The 26,243-nt window shown below is 40.0% G+C and overlaps 1 protein-coding gene and 1 long non-coding RNA gene across 6 annotated transcripts in view; one reads left to right on the top strand and one right to left on the bottom strand.

Moving 5' to 3' along the window:
• LOC143213009 (uncharacterized) overlaps nt 1–26,243 on the bottom strand; it is a 58,262-nt gene that overhangs the window by 6,525 nt on the left and 25,494 nt on the right. For 2 of the 3 annotated variants that reach the window (XM_076432432.1, XM_076432431.1), the window contains exons 2-6: nt 20,821–21,087; nt 8,474–8,746; nt 8,246–8,404; nt 3,715–4,010; nt 1,408–1,706 (exon numbers count right to left, since the gene is read on the bottom strand). In XM_076432432.1, the coding sequence (XP_076288547.1) occupies nt 1,408–1,706; nt 3,715–4,010; nt 8,246–8,404; nt 8,474–8,746; nt 20,821–20,983 (1,190 nt within the window). In that variant the 5' untranslated portion in view covers nt 20,984–21,087. The remainder of the gene's footprint in view (nt 1–1,407; nt 1,707–3,714; nt 4,011–8,245; nt 8,405–8,473; nt 8,747–20,820; nt 21,088–26,243) is intronic. The other variant, XM_076432433.1, reaches the window with a different exon arrangement.
• Nucleotides 8,638–18,615, top strand: LOC143213010 (uncharacterized). 3 transcript variants are annotated; one of them, XR_013009845.1, is made up of 4 exons: nt 8,638–8,777; nt 12,854–13,712; nt 13,864–13,917; nt 14,244–18,615. It is a non-coding gene; the product is annotated as an uncharacterized LOC143213010 (long non-coding RNA). The 3 variants fall into 3 exon arrangements; XR_013009844.1 differs by having other exon boundaries at nt 8,716–13,306; nt 13,606–13,712; XR_013009843.1 differs by having other exon boundaries at nt 8,716–13,712.

The raw sequence follows: 26,243 nt of genomic DNA on the forward strand, positions 1-26,243 counted from the left end.
TTTGTTGTAATTTATATTTGTGGAACTTATATGTATTTTTAAAAGGAAGAGCAAAGGGCGTAGAACAAAATGATCATAAAGTAGAATGATGGGACATTCCAGTATTCGAAGAAAAGCTTCTGCAATATCTAGCAGGTTCTCCGGAAAATACACGGCGGCCATTAATAATAAAACAGCCGTCTATAACGTCAATTGTTTTACAACGCGGAGAGCATCTGATGATGTAGGGTCCACATGTCCCACAAACAAAAGATCTAGAAGAGAACATGCTCGCAGTTCCGACGATTTTTATAGGGCAATAACTCGACAGTATGTTGTTACATCGACTGAAATTATTGAAGCGCCGTACAGTTTCGGTGTCAAAGATATAGTGAGGTCATAAAATCGAATGGAAGCTAAAGCAGTCGTGACCCGAGCACTGGGACAGAAGAACGGACGGAAATATAGGATGCGAAGGCTCTTAGGCCTTCGCCGAGGATTGTATGGACTGTCTCAATTCTATTTGCGTTGGACAGTTTCGTTGTTCCAGTTAAACATCGGAGACTTCATAAACCTAGAAATAAACCCCGTGCATTACAAACGTTAATGAACTCTTTGAGGGCAGGAGCAATCTAAAATTGTACACTCGGCCTGGACAAATACACGGTTTGCTTTAACTGGACTGTGAAAATACAAACACCATGCATTTACAGGCTTCGTTATCGCGTAACGAACTTTTCGTTTCACTTCGATCAGAAACAATGTTCGTTGCAAAAAATGAGATGAGTTATTGTTTTTATCAACTAGTCCGTAGATAATGCAATTTATATTCAATTACGGTTGACACTCTCGAGTTCGTGGCTCTGGGAAAACCTAATTAGCAGATTAGCAGACATTATTTACACAGAGCTTACAATTATTTCTACATGGTGTTTCATTTAATTTGAACGACAGAAAAAAACAAGATATTATTGGATTTAAAGGGGCAAATAATGTGGCGAGTAAACAATTTTCTCAAGGTCACGTTTCTCGAGATTTCAAGGTCATCCATGTTTTTATCTGACGCAATTGTATGTTCTGCGTGAGTTCACATGATAAACAAGTCGGTACAGAAAATCTATTTTATCAAATGTCTATTAAGTTTGATCGTTGCAACGAACGATGTTCATTCGACTTTTTTGTCGTTGTGTTCCTTATTTATATCTACATGTATTTATTTATCGATTTCGTGCACACACTCTGTGCATACGTTGTGTTATGGTTTCATTTAAAAATTGATTGTTTTGATAGAAACTCCTCGGTTCATGCAAGTGGCTCAATCGAGGAGCAGTGTTTTCCGTTCTACGGAATGGTGCGAGCGTTATCTAATTTATGTGAATCTTTCCTAGATTAATCCATCGAAAACATGCACGATAATGCGTCGAGTACCTCCGGTAACAGACAGCGTCCCGCTTGAAACTGTGCTCCGAATAATCTGAACTAGTTTCACAATCCGGGCAATTGTTCGAAGATTGATGGTGCCCCGATGGCTTGGTCGACTTCGTCGATGCGCGCGGCGACAGGGACGCTCGTCGTCGTGTGCTCGTGTGAAGGTCAGGCAAAGATTTGTGGCAGACCGTGCTCTCCACCGACGGCGAGCTGGCGGACTTTCTTCCGGCTCGACCGGAAGTGTGCGAGTGTGAGTTACTCCGGCCGAATTTGAAGCGGGCGTCTTGCTGCAAACAGTGCTGCAAACAGATCAAAACTTTGCAATACATACCATCGAAATATCCTTAATCTTACAGGGAAACTTTAACAATTTCGAAATTTCAAATTTCGGTAATAAGTAAAATAGAAATTAGTTTATTATCTGCGCACAGGGGTTCGATCCAAAGTCAAGACAAAGCAATTTTGCAATTTAAAAGATTTTTCTCAACGTTCCGATCCAAGTATGGATCATCTTCGAGAGAAACTTCCATTATGTGTGTAATTTTCGCCTTAATATTCGCCGTAAATTTTCTATTAATTCGTTACGATCGACAAAACGGAATATTTAATAATTAAAATATTGGGTTGGCAAGGTAGCAATTTCGCTATTTTAAGGTTGAACAGAGAGCCCAATTTTTGTACTCAAGCAATGAACGTAAATGAATAAGATATTTTCTCTTTTGTTCGATCTTTTGCCAAAAGGAATAAATAAGAAAATATTTCATTGATTAATTCGTCTGTTGATTAGTTCGTCACTTGAATGGAGAAATTCGATTTTATTTCATCTGAAAATAACGAAGTTACTTTCTTGCTAAACCAATAAAAATTTTAAGAAAAATTTAATTTTTCAAAATAAAGTAATACTCTAGGTACTTTATGTTATTTTTATCAATTTCGAAAAAAATTGTTTTGTGTCCGATGACCAGGTGGTAACTGGTACCTTTACGCTATCCACATTACAATGTTACAGCTAGTCTAACCTAATCTATTATTCTCTATGTCCTCGGTAAATTTAGAATCGAGAAGTAAATTTATTAAAGTGGCCATTACAGGTTTCGCGACGATTCTATCGATTATGCTAAACACGTGTTCGACACAGTGAAGGAATACGTTATGGCTTCCGTGTTCAATTCGCGAACGCGTGTATCTACAACTTCCGATTCCTAACTGCGCTTCCTCTCCCTGTGTCTCTTCGATAGTTACCATTCATTGGCCGTAAGTACGGACACGTACGGGATATGCACAAGGATGTAATGTGCTTAAGCACTGTGTAAAATTAGCTAGAGGAAGGAATCATGTTATCACTCTTGATTCGAGAATCAACAGAACTATCATCAGGCAATATTTCCATTACACGTCGTTTCTACGAACTGACAGCTAGATAGCTTCTCTAACGAAAACTGAAGGGGTTTGGTTCACTTTTAACCCTTTGCAGTTGGAGCTAGTTTAATTTGAAAATTAAACATTTCTTCTGACGTAGAATAATTCCATTCTATACGACTTTTTTCATTTCAGTTTTTTCTCATACAATACATCAATGTTTAGCAAATGATCAGATATATAGCGGAAACGTAAAAGAAGGACTTTTGAGGCAAACAGCGTCCTAGATTGATCTTTTATCTAGTGATTTTAATTACTAAAAAACCCCGTCTTTGCATTATTGAGAAATCAGAAGTGAAATCCCGGACCCTTGCAATCCTCGCGTACGTATACGTGGTCTAGCGGTGTGTGAGTGTTCACGCCCGAGCGTCGTCTGTTGGAAAAGATTACCATAAACCAGGGGTGGCCAATCTTTTGCATACCATGCGCAAAATTTTTTCACATACGAGTTCAAGTGCGCCATACAACTCGAGCACTTTTTCTACCTTGTTACGTTCGTTGTTGCGGTTGGAAAATAGGAATAGGGGTAGGATCTGCTTCGGTCAGGGGAGGAAAAGGGATAACTCAATCGCGCAACGAATTGATGAGTAAGAAGGCTGAATAAATTTAACCGAGAGCTCTCGGGTGTTGAAAATATGAAGATGGATTCAGTTATGCTGCCTACTTCAAAAGAATAAATCTAGGCGCAAGGATCCAATGCGCCGCGTTTGGCGAATGCGCCACAAGTTGGCCACCCCTGCCTTAAACAATTTACTAGCTTCCAAAGAGTGTTCACTGAATTTTGCCCCCGACTGTTCGTACAGTCGTATTAAACAATTTGTTCACCGCGTTATAAAGGAGCCTGCTGCAATTGTTAGAACGGATATTATTGTGTCGAAGTGTGCAAACCTTTCCACGGTCTTCGTCACGAAAATTCGGCGACAAGCTTCCCGGAGAGTATCGGAATTTCTCTTCTTGCGGAATACCGTTCGACTGCATGACGGACTGCGACGGGCTGTCAGGGAAAAACACATTCTCCTTGCTGTCGGTATTTAGCAGCCGACGTAATTTCGTCTGCAGCTGATCTCCACCGGTACTGCTCGGTGGCCCTGAAATCGTGCGCCGCTGCGGAACGGGAACCAGGCGTGGACTCTTCGGTGGCAGCGCGGGTGGCAGTGTTTGTTGAGGATTCAAAATTCCGTCCGCTGTCGAACAAAACGCAAATCCGCTCTAGAAACTCGTTCCACCTTCTTCGATTACCTGACAGGTCGACCAACTTCAACTCTTGCATTCCACGGCCACAGAAGACGCACAAGTGCCTCCGCGGGAAACTGTGCTTGATTGTGTTATGTGGTGTACTTACTGTATGACACTAAATCGTGTTCCATAATGCACTGCGGTATACCAAATTGTGTTATTGCATGTGTAAAATGTATTGTGTTATTAGTTATTGCATGTGTACAATGTATTACGTTATCGTACGTGCGCAATGTATTGTGTTATTGTATGTGTACAATGTATTGTGTTATTGTATGTGCACAATGTATTGTGTTATTGTATGTGCACAATGTATTGTATTATTGTATGTGTACAATGTATTGTGTTCTACAGTATGTATACTCTATGATACTTAATTGTGTTATACAATGTACTGTATGCCACCTAATTGTATTATTGTATGTGTACAACGTACTGTGTTCTACAGTATACTGTACGATACCAAATTTTGTTTTACAATGTACTGTATGACCCCTAAATGTGTTATACATATGTATACATAATGGTTATACAATATGTATATGTACAATAGGTGATACAATGTTGTTATACAATACTATACGGCACTAAATTGTGTTACACAACGTACTGTATGGCACCGAATTGTGTTACACAGTGTACTGCAGGATTTTTATGCAAAATAAAAATTGTCTGCATCAATTACGAAACACAGCAGCCAGACAAAAATTTCTTTCATTAGTAATTTCAAAAGAAGTTGAAAACTACATACTGATATTCAATTCGTTCAATGTTTCTATCGTTTTAAATTTATCTTACTCATTTTTCTCATGAAAACGACATCGCCTAAGGGTAACCGTGTATAAATTCGATTATTCGAGCACGTACAGTAAAAATCGCGCCATGTCTCGGCAAATACAGTTGCAGTTTTTCTATGAAATTAAAAACGAGCCACCGTGACTGCTCGGTACACTTCTGGACTTAACAGGTTGACTGGGGCGTAACAGTTTCCGGCTAGATAGACTTTTCGCTTGATATTCCGGATGCGATACAGATTTTTTACTGCCTGCGCAGAAAATAATAAAGAGCGCTTATTTGTTCGCACTATTTTCTCTTGTACGTACCCTTGCATTCTCGTTTAAATTTTTGTTCAAGTGAAAAATCTGTCTGATCGAAAATGTAATAACTAGACTGCATATTTTATGCATTTATTTCAAAGCTATTTAAGTGAAATTAAAAATCAGTGACGCGACATTCGAAGAATTAAAGAACATCATAATTGTATATTCTTAATTTAGAAATTAAGTTATTTCTAATCCCTGTTCGTTGCAATTAACACAAGAAATTCTTATTTTGCATGAAGATCCGCAGTCTGGTTATGACAAAAGAGAATTGAATATCGTTGCCGTAGTATTTTCGGACATATTAAAATGATTAAAAGAGGAAATGCGTTTCCATGCAGCTTTTCTTTCTTACAATAAGCTTTAACAATTTTTATTTTGCATAAACAGGTTTCCCCGGAAAAAATTAATCATCTACAACATGTATAAAGGAGCGTATGAACAGCTTCCAACTTGGAGCGTGTCACTTCTGTGTCGATGGCCACGGAAATGTTAATTACAATCAAACGAACCCTTACTCGACGCGACAACGTCGAAATAAGCTGCCCGATTAGACCAACCATTCGGAAGTAATACGTCTAGATGCAAGGATATCATGTATCACGCCGGTTGTAATTACTTTAGAGCAGAAAGCGATACACAAATGTGGCTCGAGCACCAAACCAGAGAAATGCGGTTGCGGTGAGTTATCCGGCTCGGAGAATTTTAACCTATCGCGTCCTGGAAGAGCTTTAGCGCTCCACTTTCATTGAAACGTTCACGAGGACCGCCCACAGTTTCTTAAATACAATTTCGTATGATATAAAGTAGTTTACGCTTGTGCTGTCTAAAGATAGTGAAGTATGGTGACCTGTCCGGTGAACGAACGTAATTCGTATTAAACGTAAACATAACATTTACGACGCCCCCCTTAAATTTTGCAGAGTAATTTCATCATACTTTAAAGAGGTCTTGTCTGTTTTAATAACCTATTCCTTACTACATTCATTTATTTAGCTGTTGTTATTGCGAGATTAGAAATTTATATCTCTCGAAGTGGTTCAATGGTCTCATGTTCGCTTGTGTAATTATAAAATCATTTACTGGGACACCCCTGTTCATTCATTAGTCATTTGGCACATTTTCAACCGTTCATAAACACCAAAAATTTCCACAGACATGCTTATTATACGAAAGTTTTTTTGTTAAGCTCCTACATATAATAAGTTAAACAACGAATGGAATCCTTAAACCCTCGCCGTACCATTTTCTCTACAATTACAGTGATTAAACCGTCTTTATCCACAAAAATGTCGTAGAAGAGAATAGAAAATTTCATCAAGTGAATCAAATTTTATTTCATTCAAAAAGAAACGCGTAACATACATATTTGTTAGACGTTGTTTAAAATCTTCATGACGAGTGTGACTCGTTAATATGCGGCAAGGGGTTAATCACGGCGAATTTTATTTAATTCGCAATTTAAGACGCAAAATTTCTCTTGAAAATGGTCCACATTTGGATCGAAACGTCGAGAACAATTTAAATTGCAAAATTGCGCCGAAATCATTAAATTGTTTATTTATTTAATTCGTATGTGAAGAACTAACGTACACTGATTCATGAATTTTCTTCATTTGTTATGTCGTAGAGTTAATCGATTTGTCAAATGATCGGATCAAATATCTTTCGCGATGCTTCTAGTAATACCAGAAATTAAATTTCAAAAAAACGCCTAGCATCTTGATGTGGTATTTTAATGGAGGAAAATCCTCAGGACATAAAGAGTCGAATGCGTCTTAGAGTTTGATGATCGCGCATTAATAGCCTCCCGCGGATTAAATGATACTACGTTTCCACTGAATCCATTGCGGTCCGCGGTTGTGGTATTCTTCGCAGCATAGTTTCCTCGCGCAGGTCACGCGTCAGGAAACGACCGGCTCGTTTGTCAGTCAGCGGTTTTGTTTCGCGCAGGTGTAAAATCGGATTGTGAAGCATATTTCGCTGTGCTTATCAACGATCGAGAATCCTTTCCTCTTTTTCCACGTGATTTCTAAAGCTATTCCCCATCGTTTATCCGGGCTACGTCACCGCTGCCTTTATTTGAAAGATTTCTGGATTTTGTGCTCGGATAATAGAATAATATTGCATCAGTTTCTAATGAATCGATAGCGGATCTTGTTTGAAAATAATGTCTAATTCTAATGCTTTTATAGTGTCAAGTTTCACCGACTCATTTTTATTATAATTGAATAAACTCCGCTGTCTACTAGTGAATGAACAGAAGTGCCCTACGCCTGAAGGGTAACTACTAATTACACGAACAAACTTGTCAGAGGACCATTGAATCACCCTGAAATAGAAATCGGTCGATATGACTCGGTCTCGACATGACCGCTGTCGTTCTTAGCCATCGTCTTCGGCCAATAGCAACACTGCGTGGGACGGTAGAACTCGAACATGTCGGGTTCTGCAAAATTTTCGGGGTTACTGCCAACGATATTAGAAATTCCCGAGCACATTAAGGGTTCCCGATATACAGTTGTCTTTCGATATATTCGAGAATGCCAAAATTGTCAAGGTACCCGACATTTTCGGGTTCTCGCACAACTTGTACTCTCCGTGCCTCATAGAGCAGCCATTTTATTCGAACGTTATTTAAATAATTTTTTATCTGAATTATATACAGAGAGAGAGAGAGAGAGAGAGAGAGAGAGAGAGGGTGTCCGAAATCTCTCTCTGTTACACAGGATATCTCTTTACAAGAAGTCGCTCGAGACTGCACAGAGATAAATGGGGTCCTCGCTCGCAGCCAATGGTTTCGCGACGTCACATATTTTATCGAATAATTTGGCTAGAACCGAAACAGCCAGTGGAATAACCCAATCGGATGGCTTGCCGCCGCATTCCTCTCGAATTCCTGCCGCAGGAGACTTCTTTCGAGGCACGGAGAGTACGTCTATTCCGTTTCCGCTGGTTGAACCGATCCCTCGCTTCGTCGAGCCGTACTCGAGTCGGTTTTTAGGAAAGAAGATGTTCCGCGCGCGAGATAACCGAACCGTTGGCTGGTGAACCGACGTGGATTCAACCGTGCGCTATTGTACCGCGAGAATGGAGCCGCGGAGTGTTCGGGTGGCGTTTAAGTTTAAACGGCCAATTAAAGCGATCCGGGCGATGATGGCAAGCTGCCCGACGGCAATGGAACGGAAGAGCGACTCGCGGCGCGTTGCGTCGCGTCGCGTCGCGGCTCTCGGCTCGGCACGCTGAAATGCCCGTAGTTAAATCGATTAGCCGGTCGGAGGTGCATCGAAAGTTTGACTCGGTAGACTTACGCCTGTCCTGTTCGTGGCAGGATGCCCAGCAACAGGGTGGCGGCGGCGTCAGCTGAGCAGTCGGTAGCTGCGACGGGGACGTCGGCTGCATGGAACACGTCGGTGCGGTCCCGCATTTCCTGAGCAACCTGGGCGGCGCTCCGGGCGCGCTCAGCTGCGACACCTGAAGATGACCGCTGTTCTTCAGCTCCTGCTTCCGGTCCAGAACGGTCTCGCTCTTGACGTAGAACGCCTTCGTCTCCTGGAGCAGCTCCACCGCGCTCTTCCGCTTCCCTGCGGCACGTGACAAGGAAACCAGACGGCTGTAAGTGACACTCCAGTGAAAACGGTAAATATGGCCCGCTTCCTGTAAACGGACACCCGGCCAACGGCAACGCGCAGCCCGAGCCAGATACCCGCTCGACAGGGTTAGGCCACGTGCGCCGGCACGAGCCTCGTTTACCCAACGCTCCGACATTCGCCGTATCTCCGCGTAATCCTCTCTAGCCTACACGTTCTTTAACCCCTTAACAAGGGGTTAGACAAGCTACCCCCGTGGGAACCCACGCGATTCCGCCGCGAATCCCTTGCACCGCACCGGTTACCTGGGACAATTCCGGTTTAATGCGCCACGCAAGAATGCTTCTTTCGTTCGACGTCACAGGCGGAAGCAACCTCAAGTAATCTCAAAGTGGCCCCATGCTTTTGACACTTCTTAGGAAATCCCATTGCGACGCCACATCGAAAACAGACGTTTTACTAGTGTACATTGCATGTTTCCTCCGACAGATTAATGTAATGTTTACGCAGTCGTGTAATTTGTATTCACCGATGATTGCAGTTGTTCGCCCATTACATTAAATTAATTAAATATTCAAGACAGGTGGAATACGTGAAACATGAAACAAGCAACAAAGCCAATTGACGTCGGTCACGTATCCTCAAATTGTCGGAAATGCTAAATTGCCACAACCGCAGTCAGCTTGTTTAACACACATGCGCGACACACTCTCGAACAATTGATTCGAACAAACTACGTCAAATACTGTATGTATTACTACCGACATGCATTATGAACCCTTGTCAGAAAAATGTGGAAACTTTCTGTGTCGAACATCAAGAGAGTAAACGAATTTCCTAAGTGAGGCCCCTATTATCGCAACAAATCTAAATTCATCAATCTTAATAATTAGAAATTACATTATATAATGAAGGAAATCATCCTGGAAATCGGAAATGAAATTAAAAGCAAATTTATACTTGTAGATTTGATGTGCACTCATGGCAAAAATTAATGGGCGGAATTTGAGAAAGAGAAAGACTAGAAGAACTTATAAACATTGCTAGATTATTTTTAGCTGATGAAGATGATTGAGAGAGCGAAGAAAACTATTTGACATTTAATATTTTCGAAAAAATGGTATCACGAGGAAGATCTGGTGACACGAAGCATTCATGGCAAAAATTAATATAACAAAGGAATCTATAAACATCGACAAATTATCTTAGCTGATGAAGAGGAATGAGAGGAGGAAGAGAATAATTATTTGACACATTAAATAATATTTAAAAATCGGCAATCTAATTAGGATGAGTTCATTTTCGAAAAAATGGTACCACGAGGAAGATCTGGTGACACGAGGCATTCATGGCAAAAATTAACATAACTAAGAAATTTATAAACATAGGCAAATTATTTTTAGCCGACGAAGATGATTGAGAGAGCGAACAAAACTATGTGACATTTAATATTTAAAAAAAAATGGTATCACGAGGAAAATTTGATTACGTAAAGTTTGCGGAATTTGTTGGCAGCATCGTGCGCTATTTGTTACACAATATTCCCAATTACAAGACGCACAGCTCCTCTCGCGAAGTCGATTCCGTATAAATCTCGCATAGTCGTCGATCATGCTCATAAATTAAAGCTTTCCGTAGGAATCCCGCTTCCGTTCGTCCTCGTTCGACGCGCAATACAAGCGTAATAAATGGGCTATACATCCGAAAATTCGATAAAATTCATCGCCCTATTCATAAACATCGTTCACGGAAAATCGTCGACGTCCGCGCGTTCGACAAATTGAACTTCGCAAAACTTACCGATTCGCATAGAAAGTTGTGCTGGTACTTTCACTACATATTGCGCAAGTTCACCATGCGCTTCATCAATAAAAGTCGAAGATAAAGCGGAGAAAGCATGAGGCAGAATACGGTTCTTTTTTTTCTCTCACTCGATGAATTTTAAATTGACAAGAGGAAAAGGTGCGTCTGGTTTCTAAGGGACGTGCGCAATGCACCCGGGCTATTTCGCCTGCACACTGTGATTTTAAAAACGCTCTTATGGCACTTGCGCGTATCCCCAAGAGTGCGACATATTTGCGCGCAAAAAATTCTACTGCGAGTACCGATACCACGTTCGGTCCGAACACTTGTAGTTGCGAGTTACTTCGGGGTGGATTCATGCACGTGAGATGCTGCACTTGTATGCAATTTTTTGCAATTTGTATGGACACTCTGCGAGCATCACGATCGTAGTAATGATAAAATCTTGTTCGTGGCCTCAGTCAAATTATTAGACCGCAGACTTATGATTTCGAAGATATATGAATATCCTCAATTCAGAAATTCTTATCCAGATATTAAGTAACAGAAATGACTCATACTACAGAGAAAAGATTTCCCCTGGAATGAGAATCGCGATATATCACCAATTTTGAAAGCGAGACGAAATATTATGAGTAATGCCGGCCTTGCCGATAAGTTCGCTTTATTTCCGGATAGTCAAGGCAAACATCCTGCTGCGTGATGAATTGCCGGAAGTGATGAGCGAAAGATGTTCGCAATTGAATCTATCATTATCCTCGGCAATAGCGTGCCTCAAAATTGAATTTGTGGGAGTTCTCGTGATACTACCGACGAAATAACATTTCCGCGAGTAACATAGATCTCGCTTATAGCCGAGGATACCGGAGGTGGTAAACATTTCTATCGATCTACACATAATCTATAGAGCGTGTTTAAGTTTAACAAGTTTAGGCAATGGCATATTTTCCTCGGGTCAGCTGTGATTTCATATCCATAAACTAAATTATCGATAGTTATTGCGAAGATTGCGAAACTTTGACGAAGTTTCATGGTTCTGCGGGTACAAGATTTCAAGCTGCAATAAAATTCGGTGCAACGAGAAGCTAGGGAACACGGTTCATTGCACCGCCCTGGAGCACCTTGTTGTCCCCACTATGTATTTCTAAAAGTGAGTGGCAGTAGACGGTCTTTTCGTGGCTCAAAGCCGAAAAGGTAAAACGAAGAGAGTCTGAAACGTCGGCCCACGAAGTTTGACGCAGCTCTGTAAACACTCTCTGTCATCCATGAAGGTTTCCACTTAGCACTGACTACATAATATCACTATGCTCTATTTATTAGAAGAGAGGTGCGCGAATAGTCAGCTTTCTTCGGAGGATTGCTTTGTACTGTACACGGTGGAAATCAGAAACGAATTTAAAAATTCCAACATAAGATAAATGTAGTTATTACTGCGGCTGTGCGTTTCACTGCGCTATTTTTTAAAATACTGAATAAATTCGTACAATTTAATGAGAGCGCGCTCTCGAAAAAACATTCTTCATAAAACATAAAAATACATCTCAATTACCAAAGGACTGTTGTTAAAATGATTCTACATTCTTTATACTGCTTTAAATTGCATAGAAGAAAGTTTCATTATTAAAGATACCTGCTTCGATGCAATAAAAATATGAAGCAGGAGCTCATTACTGTGGCTGAAAAATCACTAGGAACGTTCTTAATACTGCGGAGTGAATTACAACTGTGATGAAAAACGAGGTCCACTTCGGCCTAACGTTTTAGATTAGATACCTATTCGATGCGCGGAAGTAGGTATGATACGATTCTAGATAAAGAGACGATTCTAAATAAGAAACAAAGTCAGGTGAAGTGCACGAAAAGATCTAAGTACTTATGGAACTGGAAACTTACGAAACAATTATTATTTTACAATAAATCAAGAATGATATCAACACTAAACCTACCACTGGCAATTGTTGAAATTATGAAGTTGCTTACTTGAAAATTGATCCAATAAATTTCTCTATTCAAGCACAGTTAGTGTTAAAAATTGCACCAAATCGAAATAAACAGAGCCTTGGAATTTTTGTAATCCGAAATATTTTACATAATCGCTTTTAGAACTCGGCAGGTGTAGTGTTAAAATGGAGTACGAACAAAGCATGATACATACCGGAGTAATCGGTACAGTTACTCTATTACCAGTCTTGATCTATAATTGTAAGTAAAAATCTTGATCTAAGCAGGATGGAGTTTCTGAAGTTTGTCGTCTGTGTTTCAGAGGGAAGGCTGTTTGATATTTCTTCGAATTCGCAGGTCCAGCTTCCTCCGCCAATGGTGTGATCGACAAGTAGTGTGCACGTGTACGCACTTTGCACACGGGCTCGGGTTAAAGTGCCTCGTTTGAAACGACGACAAGGCGAGCCCGAGCGTTAATGATCAGTACGCCGACATCTGCGGCTTCCTCCGGCATTCGCGTGGCACGCACGCCGCGCAGATGATTGATGACGGCCGACTGACACGCCCCAGGGAGCTGACACCCCCGACTTGTAACAATCATCGATACCGGCCGCGATAACGTTCGCAGGACCATCGAATTCGATCGCTGACCCGCGATCCGAGCACCTGATAAATCTCCGAACAATTAAGAATCTTCGTCTTGCCTAATCGTTTTCATCGAGTGCTCTCGACAAACAATACTCCACGCCCACGCCCACGCCCACGCCCACGCCTACCACACGAGCACACGCATACATTTTAAGTTGCAATGTAGGAAACAAATTAAAATCTACAATGTTCAAAACAGGAATCAAATTTTTCAATTCACAATTTTCTACAATGTTTAAAACGTGTAATAACATCCTGCTTTTCAATTCACAAATTTCTACAATGTTTAAAACGTGAAACAACATCCTGTTTTTCAATTTACAATTGTCGTTCACTAACCTCTTGCATGTATGTTATTAATTTCCTTTAAACCGTGATGAAATTCTATTTTGGTTCTGTTAATGTATAATTATTGGAGAACATACAGGCATACAATAAATATAAATTTTCTTCTTTTTTAGGAAATTACGAACTACAAAGGAAGTTCTCATCACTGGAACCGTAAAATAGATCGTGGGGTAAGGGGCTAAATTAGGGATTGCAATACCGGACTAAAAATACAATACCGGTATGTATTAGGAATTTTCATGAAGATACAAAAACACAGTTGTTTAATAGAAAAAAAACATTAACTAATTTATTGACTTCATACTTTTGAAATGTGATTGTGAAAAACATAATGCATCTATTGAAATGTTCGTTACTATTTTGGTATACAGGGTGTCCCAAAAATGTTGTATTAACTTGAAAACAAGCGGGTAATATTAATAGAGGTGAGACCCGAAAATTTATCATTTTTGGGTACCGAAACGTCATAGATAGACTGCGGATCTTGATGCATTTATAAAAGGCTTATAAAAATGTTCAAAAAATGCTGCAATATTAAATTCAACAGCATTTAGTACGATTTTTATTTATTTCAGAAATACAAAGTCTACTATCACTGGAAATAACATTTTACATGATTCCACTTTCTTAAAATTTGTCTACAAAAATTAAAAATTGCATGAACATCCGCAGTCTAGCCATAGATCTTCGGGTACCCCCTCCCCCGCCCCTAATATTTGCTATAAAAATGAAGTTGAATTTTTATCAATAGCAGGCACACGACCACGGAAGAACAAACAGACAATCAGTCGCGGAATTTTCGCGAAAAGTGTGCGCCCGATGCGAATTAAAGAGGAACGTGGTGATACTACTTTATAATGGGATTATAAGCAGCGAACTCCGTAATTATACGCGAGTTATTTGTGTTTCGTTTTAATACACAAGCTTCGTCAAACATTTGCGGAATAATGTTTGTACGAGGGGATGTACAGAATTTTCGCGTGTTTATTTACTTCGTCCCATTGACTTTTAGACATGCACCGTTCCATCGGGCATAAATCATTTAACGCTTATCACAACTTACATAACAAATAGCACTCGTGTAAGTCGAGGCGGCTTGTCGCATCGAGCCTCGGGGGTTAAACGCAATTTATGGTTGTATTTATACTCTCTCACTCGACACGAATAAGCGTCAATTGATTGTTGCCACGACAATCAGTAGTGTCTGATTCTGCCGACAATGAGTTCGAATAAAATACATGTGTGCGTTGACACTTATGTACGTTGCTTGGAACTATTTGGTTGGCAAGAAAGAATTTTAAGGTGAAATAGAGAGCCCAATTTTTTTTATTCAAGCAATTAACTTTTATGAATTTTCCCTGTTCGATGATCTTTTGCCGAAACGAATAAATAAGAAAATATTTTATCGATTAAAGTTTATCGTTTGAATAAAGAAATTCGGTTTCATTTTACCTTAAAATACCGAAATTACTTTCTTGCCGACCCAATAGATTGACCACTGGACTGCGAATCTTTGTGCGAAATAAACATTTAGAAACAATTAGAAAAATGTTTGCTTTCTTTAATCATTTTGATAAGTTGGAAATTAAAGAAAATGAAGTTCAAAGAAAACATTGAATTAAATTTTCTGATGATAACAAAGATTGAGACTAATTTATAAATAAACATCTGCAAAAATCGACGAGCTCGACAATTTTTAAACGTTATTAGTAGAAAGATGTGACTGTTTTAAGAACATCGTGAACAATATAAAATGATAAAAGGATATAAGGACGTAAAAAAATGATGAACGTTTTCTTCTCGCTTAAAATTATTGGCACGCCAGAGGTTAATATTAGATCGTGATCGCGTTCATCACAATTTCTAATATAAACGTTGAACAGAGAGAATTCGGCCACGTCTTGGGCCAGATTAATCAGTTCAATTGGATAAAAGAGTAGTCAGCTGGCAAACGGAATGATTTCATGTTATCTCACAACAGACCCGTGCCACATTTCTTGGTCTCTACAAACGTCTTATATGTATGTATTTATCGTTCTGATTTGTAATTGTTCTTCTCGGAAATTAAGAATAGTTCGAAATTCGTGGATTTGTCTAATTCAGGGATACTAACTAATCGTATAACTAATCGTAAATAAACATTATGAATTGAAATCAATTTCCGAAAAGCTAAACTATATTTTTAGTTTCGTTCATCGTTTTCGTGAAAAGAAAATCGAGACTGAATTTCCTTAAAGAATTTGTCGGATCAGAAATATGACAGAAAAATCACGTGTTCGCAACGATTAACGAAAGAAAACCCGTTCTCTCTAAAACCATTATTTCCGAACATTTGTAAAAAAGAAACTGTCGCCTTCAATAACAACAGGAATCTGTGGCAAAAAAGTTGATGTGTCGCCTAAGATAAATGGCGTGGTTGAGCGAAGTTGCAAACTCTGCAATTTCCCCATTTCGCTACTTTTTGTCACAGTATGACTCGGCAATAAAAGAAACCTGAAATAACCTGGTGTCGAAACACAATGGCTTCGGGAAGTAAGGGAAACGCATCCGCTGTCCCAGAAAACTGAACAGTCCTTCGCGTTTTATCATCGAATTGACGGAATTATATGTATGTATAAAGAATGAAACGGTATCAATAAGAAAGGAACCGTTTCTCTGAAATAGAATAAATACAAATTGCATTCTTCATTTTAACTTTCATTTCCGTTAAAGCGGTTACATCAGCAGCGAATCTTTGTTATGGCAATCGAAGATTAGCAAAACAAAAATCTCGCGGTGATAAAATATCCAAGACGAATAAAAAAGAAGTGTAAATAAAAGTTTATTATACGCCACAGTAATACTGAAAAATTTAATATTGAACAATTTGTAAAGGAAATATCATTTTTGTATAAATAAGTACGATATTGATATTACACACTAAAATAATAAGTATTTCCTGGCAGTTTGTGATTTTACAATAAAAATATGCACAGAGATCCGTGGTCTGGCGATGATAAAATATCCAACACGAACGAAAACTGAAGCGAATAAATTTCTATTATACGCCAAAGTAACATTAAAGAATATAATATCGAACAATTTTGTAAATGAAATGTGATTTTTGTATAAATCGGGCTGAATGAACCATTCCACGCATAACTAACAATTTTAATTAATTATTCAGCCAAACTTTAATCAAGTGCGGAGTAAAACATATATTTCATTGAGAAAATCGATGGAGACAATTCAAACAGTCAGAGCGCAGGTAAAAAACAGAAGACGAACGAACCAGAAACAGATATGTATGCGCGATGGAGAATTAGGTTCAGGCAGGAATTTGCTAAAAATAATTGGACACGAGAATCCGCTCTTTGGTAGAACAAATAGCATAAGCCATTTTAACCCCGCGCTAGCAAACGAGGGTTATAAGAAGCGCGAGTGAGTTCCTTGACACGGTTGGAGGGATCTTCAACTAAGAAGTTTCTAAAAAAAGACTATGTTACGCCGCGCAGGGGTTCGTTTGGTTTTGTATTTGACACTTAGCAGCTTGACATCGGGACATCGTTTGTGGCTTGTGATATATCACCCTTTTTTGGTTTCGCTCGACCAGGAAGTACAACACATCATTCATACAATTTACGTGGCTTCGAGAGAGGATTATCTTTGGTACATATATCAAAAATTAATTAAACATCGTCATTTTGATCATGGAGACATCTATGCTTCGTACAATTTTAATATAGTTTGCGATAAAAAGTGTTGATATTATTCGTTATTTTCGAAACGGAAATCGTTTCGGAGCTTCTTGGCGAGGATGTCGGCGTTTACGTGCGCTACAAATCACACGTGTCGGTCATGGTAGCCGATGACATGTGTTTGACACACTGTGCGAGACTTTCTTTTGAAACGACCGCAGACTGCGATAATAACGGCGGAAGAGAGATAAGAAAAAAGATGAAGCAAGCAGAAGCCCGAGGAACTGCGGATTCCGCGGCGGCAGAAATGTGTCTAGAGTGTCTAGACACTAGACTACTCCGGACGCGTGGAACGCAGCAGCGGTTGCACGGTGCACTCGACTCGAACGCGAACCCGTCCTTTAATTCCTGAGGGATCTCTCCGAACGAACGAAAGATACGCAACGAAACAGAAATTGTTTCGTTAGGAGTTCTAAAATTTCCGCTTGATCTCGCGTTTTCAATTTATATTCGGTTTGTTTTTAGAAAACGCCTAATACAATTCTGTTAGCGAGCAAGAAATATGTTTGTGATAAATAGACAGCGGATTATATGTATTCATGAAAAAAAATGAACAGGTGTAATTTGAAACAGTAAAATTATTAGAAGAATTTTTAAATACTGGTGTATATTATTCTCAACCTATTTAACACATTACAAAAGAGAATAAATTCTACTTTACTCGAGTTTGTTGGAATTCAGGAGAAAAATTCTTATTTTGTTGTTGTATTTATTTCTAGAATAACTTCTTAACACATATGTAAATTGAACGAATTGGAAACATTGTGAAAGATTGTATTCTGCTGCGTTCTATTATTTCTAAAACAAATTCATAGATACTAGAAAATTGTATTTTGTAATGATCTGTGAAAATAATCATCTCTCCTCAGTTTCTATTTTAATACTACTTTTCTTTACATTAATAAATTCTCTCTCTTCCCACGAAAGACAATATTCTTCGCGAAAAGAATGGAAACACGATACAATTAAAATATATGTATGTATAAAGTCCCTTCGCGCCGCTATCCGATAGTAATAAAAAAGCAAACGCTAGCAGATCAGGATCGTAAACTACAAATCACACTTTATCAGTCAGGTTTACAAAGCCTGAATTCCTATTACACCGGCGTGAGAAGAGGATGTATCAATATCAACGAACACGGAAACGAACGTGTTAATTTTCCACCGAACAGGTGTAGAACGGTACGCGTTACCGTTACGAAATTTTGTAATCAGCGATAGTAATCGATACGCGAGCGCGCGAATAAGCATTCGGACAGATCGAAGATCATTATAACTAATAGCCTGTACGAGTGTGTTTCCCTCTCGTCGCGAAAAGGGATAATTAACGGCGATAACGGTGAAGGGTGAAGATAAAACTGTCCGGTCGATAGGGACTTCGTTCAAGGATACAAACTTTTCCGGGAAAGGTTGCACGGTTCACGTGAATAATGAACGGTCTTCTGAGTTCTGAACCACGAGTCGACGCACACGTGTTTCGCGGATCGATTCGCGAACCCTAATTAACGCTTCCGCTCCTTCCGGTCCGAAGAACGCGAGTTTCAATCGTGTCCCGCTCAATTGTGACCCGGCTGCAATTACTGCCTAAAAAGGATTATTTCAGACAACATTAGAAATAACAATTTTTGCGACAATTTTTTCTGTTCGACGTAGCCAATAGCCTGCAGAATACGGTTTCAGTATTGCTTTTTTTATTTGCACACCCGCGAAGTACTCCACTTCATCTAAAGTCAAGAGATTTCATAACACGCTTTGCGTTCTTAAACAGTCTCTGAAATAGCGTTCATTCATTCGCGATTTTCAAGTGTTTTAAGGAAATTGCGTAAATTCTTATATCGCGGAAGCTTTTCAAGTAGGTATACAGAGCAGTTCCGCACAGATTTAATTTCGTTATCATCTAAATTAGTATATGTAGTTATTAATATTTGAACGTAACAATCATTCTGTAAGCTTTGTTACGATTGTAAAACTTCATTGTTGATTTTGTTACACTATTAAGTAAAATCCGGTGCTCTCTTTCTGATATCATTACAGTCCATAAAGGTTCGCGGTTAAAATGCTTTTCTGATTTCATAATGTAACAGCTGACGTTAAGATGAATTAAAATAATTCATAAAATGAACTAACAAATACCCCACTGCGCATCATCCCTTTCAAGGAACTAGAAAATTTTTCGGAGACTGTATTCTCCGGTCGAATTCGTCCCGGAAACGCGCGAGCGATCGACCGTAAAGAGTCGCCTTACCGAAAATGCCCGATTGCGAAAGTTCTCGCTGAGGCGCGAATATTCAGCGAGGAAACGCAATAGCCGCTGATGTAAAAATATTTTATTCCACGGTCAGCGTTCTTTTTTCCCTTACGCCTCGCGTACCCCCGGGGTCGTGTAAAATGTAAAAAAAAACTGGTCTTGAAACGCGTGGACGCTTTGAACTTCAATGTCAATGTAAAGGCGACGCGTGACGGGGAGAAAATAATCGCGCGTTGCGACGACATAACGCGCCGACCCTTCTATTCGAGGCCCATCAACCATAACGCAGCACGTGATTTCCTACCCAAGTACCTTGACAAATCAAAATAGTCCTTTCGTGATCGATTTGAAACGTGAATTCGCAGAAATATCCGCGGACGAACGCTGCACTGCGATGTTCACGCAAATTCCTAGTTAGGACTAGATCAAATTGAATTATTTTCCTTTAACTACTGTATTAATAGTAATTAGACCCTTTCTTATTAAACGTTCCAGTAAATTAAACAAAATCTCGGACGCCGGATCATTCTTGTAGCTATGCAGAGTGTCCCAAAATGATTTCCTTAAAAGAGGTAATGCCTGAGATCATTTCAAGTATCTTTTTTCTTTACAAAAATGTCCTCCGCGGCTTTGTTCAGGAGTTATTAACGAAAAACGTGGGGCCAATCAGAGCGCCCGTACAGCGAAGGAATTCTGGGTCGGCGACTGGTCCCGCTGATGAACGTGGCGTTGGCATTGGCCGAACCAGATCCGTCCGCTGCGTTCGGATTGGTCCGCGTGTTTCGTGAATAACTCCGTAACAAAGCCGAGGAGAATATTTTCGCAAAGGTAAAAGTTATTTGAAATGGCCTCAGGAATTACCCCTCTCAAGGAAGTACAACACTTTTGGGAGACCTTGTATAATTGATGATGTTTAACCCTTAGTATCTGAAGGGGGTCAGAGGAATTAAAATATCAATGGTTTCTTACGTTCACATGAATTTAAAATCAACAGTCCCCTAACTTTTTTGTTATCTTTGCTATTTATCACAATGTCACGTGAGAGAGGGTAACTTTGTCCCCTCGATTCGTGCTCCCTCCCCTCATCTGGCGACTCCGACGCGACTTCGCAGTCGAAGCACCTCGCAAGGAAATCGAAATGTTTCAAAAGAGATTGAAACAAGCACGCAGCCTCTTTATCGGGTTATTTTAATGGTATAAAAATAAAAGAAGAGAGAAAAACTCGAGTAACCTTCATCGTAGTTATCGGTTTATACACCGCGATTTGCTCGTTCTCGCGTGCCACCAGGATGCAAAATGCAAACATCCGCGGCGTTTATTAATAAATGAAAGGGCAGGTTTACCGGTATGATCGACGTGCCGATGGTGATTCCTGACGTACGGAGGTGCCGGATGCCTGGGCTGCATGTCCCAGTACGTGTTTCGGCTGTTCCCAAAATTGTTCACCCGTGGCTGCTGCGAAGGCGAAGTTTGCTTGCAAGGCAACCTAGCCATGGCAGTCATCATCTTCTTCTGCACCACCTCGCCTATTCGAAAAATTTATCACCTCATCGATGCACCGGTTTGTTGCGCCGTCGTTTCAACCCCATCTTCGAGCGATCCTCACCACTCTGAAACAGAACCACGGCTGAATTAGCTTTACAATTTGTAACATTTCTAGACGAATTTTAAGTAAGTGGAATCAAATGAAATGTTGTTTTCGGTGGTAGTAGTAGCTTTTGTAGATCTGCCGAATTTTAAATTCTGCCGTTTTCTGAAGACTTTCAGGAGCCATAAGTGCACAAAGATCTATTATAGACTTATTGAATAACTAAATAATTATTTCTGATGCGAATAAGTTAATAGCACGGCAACGTCGACGCAGCCTCGATGGTCGCGTTTAGCAAAATTGTTTGTTAATTGACTCATGCGCGGGGTTTTCGCGGCTCGGAGAACGATCGTTCCGCGACAATAGAAAAATGTCATTTACAGTGTAGCCGGAATAGGCTGTTCGAGCACAAAGGATCTGCTGCACCTTGTTAAATATTTAATCAGCCACACGCCTCCCGATTCTTCGCGCTGCCCTATTCTCCCGTGCACAATGATGTCTGTATTGAGCTACCTGTATTCAGCGGGGACAGTAGCATTTCCCAGGCTTTGCCTGCCTATTGTCGACGCCGTTTTAAATAAGTATGTACAAACACCGGTGCGACACGATACAGGGGCACTTCGAGGCGACGCAAGTTACCACCCCGTTACACCTCTCTTTTATTTTTCGTAGTTTCGCTAACGACGCCCTTTCAGATGGTAAGCGAAGCTTGTTACCAAACCGTGGATTAGGGGGCAGCGGAAAAGTGTGCGGTGAGACACTCGGGGGGTGTAACAGGATGAGTCTGTACGAGATATGTGTCCATAATTGTGAAAGTGGTCATATATTTCTTGTTTCCAGTATTTAAAGGAAATGTTATATGTAATGAATATAATTTGAAATGTTATAATGAAAATATAATGAAATAACAAGCACACTTTCAACGGTTCATTTTTTACAATATCGTAAAAATTACATAGAATTAATTTAAATTTTAATTAGACCACTTTCATAATTACGGGCACATATAGAAACAAAGATACCCTTGCCGTGCCACTTTTTTTACAGTTACGATGATTAAAACGTCTTTATCTGGAAAAATGTCGTAGAAGGGAAAAGAAAATTTAATGCTTATAAATACAAACGAATAAAATTTCATTTAATCTAAAACGAAACGCGTAACATTCATACTCGTTAGGTTTTCTTTAAAATCTTCACGACGAGTCTGACTCGTTAAAATACGGCAAGGGGTTAATGTTTATTATGTTCTACATGACGCAAATACCTTTTTATTTATTAAAAACGTGATTTTACAGCCATGTGACTGTGGATACATAGTCGCCTATGGAAAAAGCAATTAAAAATTTATTGTGTTTGCGATAATTTATAGATGATAAACAGTGCGAGCTTGTTTTCAGAAAACCTTGCTTCCGAGAACATTAGTAAAGAAGTCAGACGTGTTGTTTCATCAGCAAACACCAGCATTCATCGCAAACGTATAAACGATTTAATTGCTAGGCGAGGAGCGTGTATACAATCCAATGGTAATTATTAGACAGAGGATCTTTGTGCGTTTATAGCTCGTAAAAGCTTGAAAAAAAAACAATATTACACAGAAATCGTGAGAGGCTATCGCGACTCATCGCCTTAAACTAATTTCCTTTGTTACGTTTATAACAATGCACGTGAGATAAGAACTGATACGTTTCCTCGTAGCGCTATATCTCGAATAAATGGCCCCCGACAATGAAATATATTAAATTAAACTGGAAATTCAGGGTGAAATTTCGTCGAAAATTAGCATTTTTGCTCTACCAAAGCATTTAATACGAAATGACTGACTAAATTGTTGTATCTTGAAATCGTATTTCCCGCAGCCTGGCGATCACCTCGGTAACAGTCTACAAATAATTCGTTCCGCTCGTATTTTCTCGCGATTTGACAGTTGAAACGATTCATCGGACGTATCAAAAATTTATCTGCGCGTTGTGTCAGTCACCGGGCCGCGAAAGGCAGCGTTCAATCACAGCCCAGTTACATACATTGCAATTACCATCCATTAGACTGTCACATGCGTTTCTTAATCGGAACGATACCGCTCCGACCATAATGTGTCCCGCACTCTGATCGCGATGCATATTCGATCATAATATGTATCTATTATAATTCTCCGACGAAACTGTTGTGCTTGCAGCAGATCTGCACGTTGATTAATCGTCAGGATGGCCGAACTATTGTATTGTATGTATGTACGTGTGTGTATTAACAGACAATCCTACGTATAGGTGAATTTATAAAATAGAGAATCGCAAAGAACAGAAGAATTGTAAAATTACAATCGCCAACGAATTGTAAACAGAAGGCAGATCGAAACGAGCGCCCGCGACAAACACGTCTGTCAACGATTGGTTATCCGTGCGTCTTACGGTTTTACAAATAAATACGGCTTATTCCTTACAATTGCAACTATCCATTTTGGTCATAAATGCATAAAATCCGCAGTCTAATTATATTACATATTACCATTTCTCATGATAAATTAGGAGTAATATTAGAATAAAGTATGATTTTGATCGAGAGCAAGTAGCGCAGAGAGTAGAATTCCTTCGTTTTTGTGGCGGGGGCAACGTGCGATGCGCGACGGGGTAATCTCGATCGCGTTACAATCAGATTAAATATTATCACAGCCCATACACGGGTGCTTGAACTTACGATGACAGGGGAACCGCGATTCGATCACCGGAGCAAACGATACACATTGACGGGATGGAATGCGATCGTGCGGCGGCAACGAGGGCCGGATAACGCCCCGAAGAGGCTGGCGACCGAGCCGCGAACGAACCGCGATTATGCCGCAATTAAACAACCACCGTAAATCAAGCCCTCGATATACCGGGAATAGTGAAAGCGCTACGGAGCGTCCTCCTAAGTGATTGCCGTGATTGCTCGCGCGCCAACATCCTGGGAAAACCGCGAGCACACGAGGTGAAAGCGACCGATCTCAAAAATGAACTAAACCTGCGGCCAGATATCAGCCGTTCGCATACCTTTCCACCTTTTTTTTTACATTTTACCGTCAAATCACTGTCGTTTACTGCCTATAATTAAATCAGCGCGCTCAACTTATTTAATTTAAATAATTCTCTCCGTAACTGTCAAACACATCTCTACCGTATGTGTCCAAATATCCTCATCACTGAGGAGATCCCCTTGGAACCAGTCAGCGATCAAGTAACGGCAAGTTTTCTAATGTTTGATTTCTTTTATATTAAACCTTCACACCATCGTATTCGTCTCGGGTTTCTAATGAGAATGACACCGAACGTAATTACGATTATAATTACTTGCGCAACAACCGAAAATTCGAGCACCTCTACCGTAAACGTTAAGTCCGAAACTTTGATCGCTTGATAACTCAAAAACTTCCTAATTCAATTACAGGGAACAGAAGCTAAATTAAAATGTGGTCCTTCTTTTGATACCATGACCTGGGGACTTGCTTTCAATTCGTTTAATTTCTTCAGTTTTGTATTGCATCTCGTCAGAAATCCATAAAATTCGCAGTCTTGTAATATGCTGAACCTCGCAGGAAAAGCATTAAAAGACTTTTACAAGAAGAAGCAGCGAACAGCGGGCACATGGCACGACGTTTCAGAGATCATGCTCGAGAACAGAGATTACACGTAGTTCGCGCGGCGCGGCGCGGCGCGGCGGCGGCATCAGCCGAAGAAGGCAATCCCATTTATATTCCCCGTGGCATTTCTCAACACGCGATAATATTTGTCGGTTAACACAGCATACCCCTTCTTCTTCGATCGCCGATATGCAATATTGCGGAGCCGCAGTCGAAAGTGATTCATCGGGCTCTCTGTTTATCTTGGAGCCTTTACCCTAGACTGCATGTCTCTTTCATCGGCCCCCTGTCATCGTAGAAACTCGTCAAGAGAGATGCGCGCGGGTTTGATTCATCCGGTCCTTGTGCTTTCTCGTTCGAGCTAACGGGTCAAAATAAACGCGTGTTCACGCGGAATGATAATATTTATCGTCTGTACACATTCGGATAATCCACTGAGCTGTTTATTGTTCGGGTGACCATGGAACCCCCTGTAGAGAATACAATATTCCTTATCCGATGACCACTTTATTATGTCACATACTAATATACATTACTAATGTATGAAAACTGTGTGTAGATATGTATAATATATTCATTGTATGTAGCCAGTTACTGATTAATACATTTTAAAAATGATCTTATGTTTCCCTCACGGTAATGACACCGTTCACGTGTGTCTAAATAAATATATTATAATTTAATCTAAATAAATAAATCACATTAATTTTAAATATTCTTAATGGGTGAAATTGATTTGCTTAAGGTTGAATTTGATTTGCAAAAGGGTGAATTTGGAGTGCAAAACCTATAGTACATTCTAGTATATTTTAAATATTAGTTTTATTTTTTGACGAGAGTATATTCGTCATACTCGACTAAGAAATTAACGTCCTGTTATAGCACACAACGTTGCCGCAAACGAGCCGAGTATGTCATTCCCCTCTGGGCTACAATGTTGCAATCTTTTCTCATTATTTCTGAAGGATGAATTATTAATTTACACGTTTGCGTTGTCCCTATGCATAACGAAGTACTGAAAACTATGAACCGCATTACGATGCTAATTTTTTGCCCGGTGTCGCGACGAACATACCGAGAGTGCCATCTTCGTGCAAACTCGAATTTTGTAATGAAAACCATCACAGAAAATTGCAAGAACCAAGTCCTGAACATACAAATTAGATTTCTCATTAGCGTGAACGGTTTCGCGAGTTCCACGAGGCTTATAAAATAAAATCTCGAAAATCCGCATCGTGACAGTGAAATCTGAAAGAATCTGTACGCCAGTTTCTAACTAGGAAGATATCGCAAAAGCTCGAAAAGCAGGTCGACGCTTCTTCCACCATCTTCTTATCTGTTAGGGGGTTAGGACTTATACCTTTCGATGCGGTCGTTCCCGCCAAACGTCGCGTCGCGTCGTTGTCGTCTGCAACAATTATCGAGCTCTAGTCTCGCATGCTCTATACCCACTGACTTACAATTAGATGAGTCAGGATTAGGCGTCCTTGTCTAGGCACCGCAGATTTGGGTTCGCGGTTATCAGATCCTACATGTCCAAGGTTATCGGTATCGCGTAGTGGGTG

Source organism: Lasioglossum baleicum, chromosome 10, assembly GCF_051020765.1.
Source record: "Lasioglossum baleicum chromosome 10, iyLasBale1, whole genome shotgun sequence".
Classification (NCBI taxonomy): domain Eukaryota; kingdom Metazoa; phylum Arthropoda; class Insecta; order Hymenoptera; family Halictidae; genus Lasioglossum; species Lasioglossum baleicum.